The 9,883-nt window shown below is 36.0% G+C and overlaps 2 protein-coding genes across 3 annotated transcripts; one reads left to right on the forward strand and one right to left on the reverse strand.

The window, feature by feature from the left end:
* LOC107638879 (DUF724 domain-containing protein 3) lies at positions 1,681 to 5,443 on the forward strand. Of its 2 annotated transcripts, none has more exons than XM_021120799.1 (4): positions 1,681 to 2,345; positions 3,015 to 3,077; positions 3,968 to 4,453; positions 4,619 to 5,443. In XM_021120799.1, exons 1-4 carry the CDS (start codon positions 1,896 to 1,898, stop codon positions 5,183 to 5,185), a joined length of 1,566 nt encoding a protein of 521 aa, XP_020976458.1. In that variant the 5' UTR covers positions 1,681 to 1,895; the 3' UTR covers positions 5,186 to 5,443. The 2 variants fall into 2 exon arrangements, with proteins under 2 accessions (XP_020976458.1, XP_016197767.1); XM_016342281.2 differs by having other exon boundaries at positions 1,682 to 2,345; positions 3,962 to 4,453.
* On the reverse strand, positions 7,852 to 8,795 carry LOC107637586. The gene has a single exon (XM_016340985.2). It carries the CDS (start codon positions 8,712 to 8,714, stop codon positions 8,076 to 8,078), a length of 639 nt encoding a protein of 212 aa, XP_016196471.2. The 5' UTR covers positions 8,715 to 8,795; the 3' UTR covers positions 7,852 to 8,075.

Below are 9,883 nucleotides of genomic sequence, written 5' to 3' on the forward strand. Positions count from 1 at the left end.
AACATACAAAGAGTAAATATATATGAATCATCTCAATTATATCAAAATAATAATATTTAATAAATATTAATATTAGTATTTTTTATTTATATTTTTTTATTTTATATTTATTATATCTTCCTTAATTATTTATTTCATAACAAAATTTTAATAAAACTATTAACCTACTCTTCCACCTTAACTCATGACAACAATAAAGAAGTGTCGTGACCCACAAATTCATCCCAACAGAATACACAAATTCAGTTATAATTTTAGTCTTTATTATTATTTTATCTTATCTTATCTTTAGTTGTTCTTATCTTATCTTTATTTGCTTTTATCTTTCTTAGACCAATGCTCTATATATATATTTAGTTTTACTTTTATAATACAATTCAATTCAATCAATCAACAATTAATAAAAGTTCTTCATCTTTTCTTTTTCTATTCTTTCACAATTTTATCCTGGTATCGGAGCCTTGGTATCCTCCTTGAAGAGGATACATAAGCTATCATCTTTCCGGTGAGAAATCACCTTATTTCTTTTTCAACCTCCTCCCATAACGAATAATCAATCTTTCAATTTAGCTCAGAATCCAACCAATCTCTATTACATCCATCCAAGCAAAAATCCAACATCAGTCTTGGTTATCCTTGGTCTAACAGGAAACAACTATCATTCATGAAATAGTCACTATGGCCTATCTGCGCCTTATTCTGACCGTTCCAGTGCCTTCTAGTCATGTCTGCATTCTATTTTAACAGTTTAATCTGCATTCTGTTTTAGCAGTTCCATCTGCACTATTATTGCGACCCCTTTTTTGGTTTCGTGATGAAGCTATGGTGTAGACAATTGAGGTTGAGGAGTCACTCTTTTGTTGCATCGGGGAATTGGGTAGAAGGTTGAGGAATTCCTTCGATTCAATTTCCAAACTATGGCGTTGACATGTTAGGTAAAGGAGTCACTTTCTTGTTGCGTCGAGAAATTGAGTAGAAAGTAGAGTGATTCTCTTTGTACTCAATTTCAATCTATCATTTTTTTTCTATTTCAATTTAAATTATTGTCTTGTTTATCTTTTATTCGATTTTTTTATCATTTGGTACGCGCCCTCTTTTTTTTATGGCACTCTACACGCTCTCTTTCTGACCGTTCTATGCGCTCTTTTTTTTTTAAGATTGTTGCTTGCTCTCTCTCTCAAGCACAGCATCTCCTTTATATTTTTAACATCGACAGCTCTAATTCCGTTGCACGTATCTTCCTTTGCGTCACCACATTAGACGCATCTTCCTCAACAATTTCATCGGAACTTATCCAAGTTGCGGATTATTGACATCTTCCATCCACCAGCTTGCGGGGCGTATTAAACTACTCTTTCAGCTTAACTCATGACAACAATAAAGAAGTGTCGTGACCCACAAATTCATCCCAACAGAATATACAAATTCAGTTATAATTTTAGTCTTTATTATTATTTTATCTTATCTTATCTTTTATTGTTCTTATCTTATCTTTATTTGCTTCTATCTTTCTTAGACGAATGCTCTATATATATTTACTTTTACTTTCATAATACAATTCAATTCAATCAATCAACAATTAATAAAAATTCTTCATCTTTTCTTTTCCTATTCTTTCACAATTTTACCAAACATCCGATATTTTTGGTCAAATTTTCTCTAAAAAAATAAGTAAACTCGGTGGCAGATGAGATAACTAAGGTCCATGCTAGAAATCATCATAGTCATGTGAAATGGCTGAGTCCGAATGAGGACATGCAGCGAATCTTTGTTCAAATTTCAATAGCTTCATCATTTTTGTTAAATAAAAAAAAAAAAAAAGAAAGAAAAATACTAAAAGGCACAAGAGCAGACTAGCAGAGCGTGATTTACTAACTCATTACTCATCTCTTTCAATGTTGCATTTCAAGAAGGGCGAGGCAGTGGAGGCCACCCACCCTAAAAACCCAGACAACCGTAACCGTCTCTACCCTGCATCCGTTCTCCGCGCCACCAACAATAACCGCCTCCTCCTCCAGTACCACACTCTCTTCTCCGACCACCCTCCCAACAACCCCCTCCGCTATTCACTCCCCCTCTCTTGCGTCAGGCCCAAGCTTCCCGACCTCCTCAACCCCTGGTTCAAGGTTGGCGATCCCGTCGACGCATACTGCCACTCTCACGGCGGCGCTGCCTGGTGCTCCGCTACTGTCGACGATATCCTCGAGAACTCCAGGTATGCGGTGTCGTTTTGGGATGAGAAGGGGAATGTAAACACGGAGCGTGCGGTTATTGAACAATGCAGGATGCGCCCTCACCGTGAATGGGTCCATGGATACTGGGTCCCACCTCTTCCGTCTCAAATGGTTCTCATCGCTCTTTTTCCTAATTTCACATTCTATTTCTTAATTTTAGTGGATCGTCGATTCTGAAGCTTTGTTTGTGTTTGATTATGCTTTTATCAGAGATTCTTATCTGTTTTATATACAATGCAAGGAAAAAAGCTTCTATTTTTGGAACTTAAACCCTGTTAATTATTATTATATTATTAAATAATAGTATAATAATTTGTTATTTATTTGGTTGTATGTATATTGTTTGAAACGATGAGTACAAGTTGCTGAATAAAATAATTGCCTTCTGGTGTTAGAAGAGCTTGTTAAGTCAGACAAACCAATGATCTTTGATCAGTATTCTATAATGTAAATGTTGACTTCGCCAAGTTACTTGCATGGATACATGCATGCTATTTCTAACTCATGTAAGGATGGAGTTTCCTTTAAACAAATCAGATAGTTTGTTCACCATGTAAAAAATAAGTTGATAATTGGACCACATGGGTTTCTCTTTCTTTAGTTTGGGGGAGAAATACATATTTGTTCACTGAAAATAGTTCTTGTCATTAAACACCCTTGTTCTCCAATCGTGGTTTGGTATATGGGGATGTATTTGTACAAAAATAAAAGTGAAGTAATTAAACTGGAAGATAATTTGACTTCCACAGCAGTCTAAGTTTCTAATTCCATTGTTTTTAGGATAACAATATCCAATATACATCAAGCAAGCCAAAGAAACTCAAAGCTGACGAAACCTATAAGGTAAGCTTTCAATGTTTGAAGTGGCTGAAGTTTACTGTGTTATGCATAGTTCAGTTGTGTTCTTAACAAGTTACAACTATATGCATGTCTACTCACTCATGCATCTTAGGTGCCAAGGTTTTACTGCTTGAGAATGAATTCTACTTAATGTTGGCTCTATGATTTATTACTTGTATCATACTGTCCTGTAGTATTTATTGTAGTCATGTTGTTGGAACTCACTAGAGATAAAGTCAAAGGGCATGGCTATGAGCACCCTCGGCTTTGTTACCACTGTAAGGAAAAAGTATACTCATGAAAATATGTGTATTAGCATTGCATGATTCATCTATCTTGATTATATTAAATTCTCTTTGAATAATTCATAGCATCTGGCATAATACATTCGGAATTGTTTGTTTATTACGGTCCAGGTTATTACAGACAAGATCAAAAGGAGATGATAAGCTGATCTGATCTTGTGAATTGTCCTTTGTTTCAGTTGTAGCTATGGGTTACTCGAAAGATAAACCTATAAGTACAAAAAAAAAAAAAAAATCAAACTCATTACTTGGATAAGATTATCTCTGTTTATCGAGTCAAGAATCGACAGAAGAGCATTATTTAAGCTCAAATATCAAGAAAAAATTGTATATATATTACGTGTGAACCTTTGTTGAAACTTGAAAAGGAAAGTAAGCTAGTGGTTATGTAAATTTCTTTTCTGGCATCTGCTATGTTATTCTTCATTGAGGTTGGTTTCTTTAGTAGGGAATCCATGATACTATTCATCTGTAATGGTTTCATAAGGGAAATATTTATTTTCTGGCTACGCTGTTATCTATTCAAATCGACATAAATTGTTGTATTACATGTTTGTTAATTTACGTAAACTCGAGTTGCAGGAGCAGCCACCTGAGATGGTGTCGATGACGAATACAGGAAATTTAAGATTTAAGATCAAATATAGCAGGAGACCATTAAAAGAGTCAAAGTTTAAAAAAGGCAGAATGGTGGAAGTCAGGGATGAGGATGAAGGTTACAAAGGTGCTTGGTTCGTTGCTACTATTGTTAGCTCAGTAGGAAAAGACATGTTTCTTGTAGAATATAGGGACCTCTTAGCAGATGATGGAACTCATCAGCTCTTGCAAGAAGTCGTCTATGAAAAATTCATAAGGCCCTGTCCACCTGAAGTTCCCTCTGTTAGCTCTTTCAAACAGTTTCAAGAGGTTGATGCATGGTATAATGATGCTTGGTGGGAAGGCGTGGTTCTTGCAGTGGTAAATAGCAGCGAGTGTTTTGTTTCTTTCATGCACAACGATGTTTTGAGATTTGAAAGTTCCAAGCTAAGACCTCACCAAGACTGGTTTGATGGAAAATGGGTCATGGCATCTAAGGTAAAAACACTTAGAACCTTAAGATTTTATTTCATGTATGTTTAATAAATACAAACCTTGTGTCAACTGTTCATCATTATAGTTTCTGGAATATAGTAACCAGTAAGTTCTGTTTATAGGGGAATGTTTAAATTATCTGACATAATTGTGATTTTAAAATATCAGGGGTCAAGAGAACTGACAAAGAAGTTTGGAGATGTGATGTCAAAAGCCAAGAATCTCACTGGTAATAAAATAATCTTGAAATGTCTGAAATCTCTCGAGCCAGAGCCGGAACAGATGCCAAGAATTCTAATGTCAGGGTCCAGGAACAGCAGCATTCAATTTGCATCGCATTTATATAAAGGTGCAAAGGTAGAAGTCAGGAGTGATGAAGAAGGTTACCAAGGTGCCTGGTACACTGCCATCATTGTTAACTCTTTACAGAACGGCAAGTATGTGGTGGAGTATCTCACCCTGAAAACTAACGACTTAACCGAACAACTGAGAGAGGAAGCAGATGCTTCAGATATCAGGCCAGTTCCACCAGACATTCAACATCGCCATCGCTATGTGCTGCGTGAATGGGTTGACGCTTGGTATAACGACGGATGGTGGAAAGGCCAGGTATGCGGTTTCGCTTGCTTCAGGTATAGTGTTTACTTTTGGCCTACAAAGGAGCAGCTGGAATTTGAACATTGTCATCTAAGGCCTCACCAAGAATGGATTGATGGAAGATGGGTACATGCTTGATGCTCCTTTGGTACAAGGCCGTTAATCATCACAATGTGTTTATATTTACTTATTGTGCAGGCAAATAAGAATGCACCTTTAACTTATTCTTGCTTTTTGTCTGTTCATTGTGCAGTCCTTTCTAACTTCTAATTGTTTCCTTATTTAGTTATTTTAGATACTTTTTGTTGATCATGGATCTCTTATTAGGCTATAACATAATGTTAACTGCAAGGCTTTTTCTCACATGTATATAGTTCATCTTGCGCCATTCTTGCTTATCTTTCCCTCATGTCTTTTGGCTTTATATTCAAGAATTCATGCTTATTGGATTCTTTTCTGATGCATGATATAGCTTTGATTCTCTGTTCTTTGAAGTATTTGATGCAGCTATTCTTTAACAAATTTTGAGACGAATTTTCTACTTGGTATTACCTATACCACCCTGGTGTTAAGTGCTAACTGCAATGACAACATTTTTTTTTAGTGTGAGATCCATTTGAGATTACTCCTGTCCTGCATGCTTGATATATCTCTTTATTATTTTTGTATATATGTCCCAACATGACATCATTCATTATGATTGTATATATTGGGCACGTGTTTTCCTTTTTCCAGATGAATTGAGTATATGATTTGATTATTAATTAGTAATTAGCAGCCAACGCTGCATTATTGTTTAGTCAATTATTGCTTACAATCTTCAAACTCACTTGTTTGATTTACTGTTTGGAATTGGCAAAAGTGTATCACCTTAAATTTTTAACGGTGTGATGAATCATTTGATAGAAAATGGTTGAGAGACTAATATGATGTATTTTTTTTAATTTTATAGATGTAATTTGTACAATTGAAATCTTGAAAAATATTTTAGATGAATATTCTTATACTATTCTTTTTTCAAATCTGCTCCCATTTTGAGTAGGGGTGGAAAAAGGCCAGGCGGCCTGTCAGGGGCCTGCAGCCTGGCCTGTGTTTGGCCTGGCCTGTTATAAAATAGGTACAGGCTCAGGCTCTTTTAAAAGCCTTAATACATTAATAGGCCAGGCCCAGGCTCACTAATTTACTCGAAAATCGGGGTTGTTACATGATAAAGCTTGAGGGTTGAATATCGGAGGTAGAGGGTTGGTTCATGCGGGATATAAGATTTTGGAGTGTAGAGCTGAGACCAATGATATTAGAGATGAGTGTGTTGTTATCCAATGGAGGTTGGGATGGATGGAAGGGTTCATTTGTTAGGAGAAAGGGCTCATAATACGGAGGTGGTTCTTCTTGATAAGGATATGGAGATGGTGAATATTGAGGTGGTGGTTCAGAGTATGGTTCAGAGTATGGATGTGAATGGTGGAAAGGGGCTTGTGAGTATGGTGGTTCAGAGTTATGTTAAGGAGGGGGTTCATAAGCATATCGTGGGGCTTGTTGGTAACTACAAGGGGTCCACCATATTTATCATCTTGATACGCACCCTGGAATAGCTCTTGACCATAGTAATTTGGTGGAGGTGGGTTGTCACTAGGGGTGGAAAAAGGCCAGGCGGCCTGCCAGGAGCCTGCAGCCTGTCCTGTGTTTGGCCTGGTCTGGCCTGGCCTGTTATAAAATAGGTACAGGCCCAGGCTCTTTTAAAAGCCTTAATACATTAATAGGCCAGGCTCAGGCTCACTAATTAGCCTTATAGGCCTGTCAGGCCTGCCTGGGCCTGTTAAAATATAATTAAATATATAAATAATTATTTATTATTAATAAAATTATGAGATATTTTAAATTTATTATATTTTATTATAAATATTTTTATATATTTTAAATATGTTAAAAGTTTAAAATTTTTTACAAATATTAAATATATGACATATTACATATAACTATTTTTATTAAAAAATAATTTTTTTAAATAATATTTTTATTTTTGTAAAAAAAAATTAGCAGGCCTTTTAACAGGCTTCAGGCCAGGCCAGGCTGAATAACAGGCCAGCCTAGTACTTTATAAAAAGCCTATAACAGGCTGCAGGCCAGGTTCAGGCCAATCAACTGTATGACAGGTCAGGCCTGTTAAGAGCAAAGTCTGACCTGGCCTGGCCTGTTTCCATTTTTGAGTCAAGAGATAGATAAATAGACTTGGAAATTCAATTTCTACAATAATTTTTACTAGGGGATAGTGGTCCTGCTTATGGGGTCAAATTAATCGCCCGTCACACTGTGGGAGCTGGCCATGCTTCTTTGGACTTCAATTAAATCGAGAAATAAGTTTGATTGTCCATCTTTTTTGTAGAATATATATCCCGACATGGGGTTTGTAAATATGTGATTGTCTGATAACGAGTAAGAAATATCCGTCTTTCTGTCAAATAGAAAAGCTTCTTTCACTCCATTCCCATGTGACTAATTTGAAAAACCGTTTTAGGGCTTAAATGTATAAAAATAATTTAACACAAATTAGATTATATATATAGTTGCAGCTTAATAGAACGAGATAACGGATAAGGAACTAGTATTAAGTAAGAAATGCATCTTGTCTGTCGCCAAGAACTACAAATGTTGGCAGTGACCCTTAATTTCTGATTTTAACTCTTATGCTAAGTAACATAAGGCACATATTTCACATTTGTCCCTCTAGAAGGTTACGTGAAGAAATGGAAAGCAGACAGATATAAAAAAATAATGACTTGTAAGCATATTCTAAACCCAACAAATATTGCTCAGCATATTCTTTTGTTGTGCACCTCAATCTTTTACAGAGGTTCACTAATTTCTGAGATACTTCTACCAATAAATCATTAAAAATATACATTAACATTAGCATAATCCAATGCACAATCCATTCTACGATAATAATAATCATACTACTACTACTACTTTATTCTTGTTTTTGTTTATTACTCTCTCTAATTCACAATAACAAAGAAAGTAACTAACTTTATAGTTTGAACATTCTCCACCATTTGTCTTGCTTTGCTTCTTCTATTGCTTCATTTCCTGCCATGAACAATGAAACAGGAAAAGACATAGACAAACCAACTAGTGACTTGAAAGTGATGACAGGCCCCTGTTGTGATCCTTCTTCCCCTTTGACATGAATCTCAGTCAAAGTGAACCAAAGCAAGAAATCCTTGGCCTTCACGCCAGTGAGGTTCTTGATCTTGTTTGGCTCAACATGTGCAGTGACAATTGTGTCATAGCACACAACTATGTTGTGTTTGTCAAACTTGTGCTCCTTTTTCTCCTCAAGCTTGAGCCAAACAAAGCCTTCTTCTTTGACGTAGCCGCACTCCTCGATGTCCTGAATGGTTAGTAGGCCGTCCGGTAGGCCTATTTCGGCCAACAACAGAGAGAACTTCTGGCGACAAACTCGGTCGCCATAATACATCTCTGCCTTGGCCTTAATCTCCTCTGTTAACAGAGACATTGTATTGTGATTGGAATGTTGTTTGATGGATTGTGTGTGTAGTAGGCAACAAAAGGGTGCAAGTGGGTTGCCTAGCAAGTATTTGGAACTTGGAAGGGTATATACCTTGTAGGAGCTGGGAATTTGTAGAAAAAAGTGTTTATAGAGCATATGCAAGTTGGCCTAATTGGATCCTTCTTCTATTAGTTCTTTTTCTTTTTGGGTTTGAGGATCTTTCTTCTCTTTTGAATAGAAGGATCTTTCTTCCTTAAAAAGCCCTTTGTCACCAACTAGGCCATTAACCTTCGACCCAAACCAAATATGGGCTATTATAAATCTAATAAAAATTGTTAGTTGAGAAGAAAAAAATTGGTAAGTATGTGAGGAGTGTGTGGGTGTATATTGTATACTTAGGATTGGGGGTTATNNNNGTCTCCAATTGAAAAATATTCTACCTCTAAATTGTTTTTTTTTTAAATAAATCGATTCTCACATAAGACTATTTGTCTATATAAAAGAATTATGCTTGATTTGGTAAAACTTTTACTTTTCAAAAATAGCTTATAAAAGTTAGTTTTTTAAAAGTTGTAACATTTATGTTTGATAAATTAAATTAAAAATGACTTTTAATAAGTACAAGCAATAACAAGTATGTTTGCTAAAATAGTTTTTAAAATTTAAAAATACTATAATAGACATTAATGTAAGAATTAAATTTGGATATTAATTAATGTATGATGTTGTTCATACCTTGACCCAAAACTTAAAGCCAAGCCCAGACAAAGCCCAAACCATAAAGTATACACACGACCTCCTCGAACCGACCACCTGGCAGGACCAGAACTGCCTCTACTAATAAAGCTCATATATTCAAAATATGCGATCATAACAACTCCTACAATCTTTCATACTCATCTAGAAAGGAGATCTCAACAATACCCCTAACAAAAGAGAGTAACAAACCCACCATCAAAGATGAAACTATTCCAAAGGTGGTTATTGACTCTACATCTACACTTATAAATATCCTGACACCCTCAAGTATTCTTCGAACCCAATCTACTAAAAACCTACCTAAAACCCATGCTAACTTAAGCATCGGAGTTCCTTGCAGGTACCACCTCCCACCATCACCAAGACGTCGGATGGCGGCACCCTAGCAGCGGAATACGTCAGACACAATCCCCATAGGAACTTGGACCTCACGTTCAGGCCCAAGTCACCGTTTCAAGTAAATCTCGAAATATTGGCGCCGTTGTCAGGGACCTGGACCTTAACTCTTGATAATGGTGGATGATCAATATCAAGAATGACGAATGCGTCCAACATCAGATTAAAGA

The sequence above is a fragment of the Arachis ipaensis genome, chromosome B04, assembly GCF_000816755.2.
Source record: "Arachis ipaensis cultivar K30076 chromosome B04, Araip1.1, whole genome shotgun sequence".
Taxonomy (NCBI): Eukaryota; Viridiplantae; Streptophyta; class Magnoliopsida; order Fabales; family Fabaceae; genus Arachis; species Arachis ipaensis.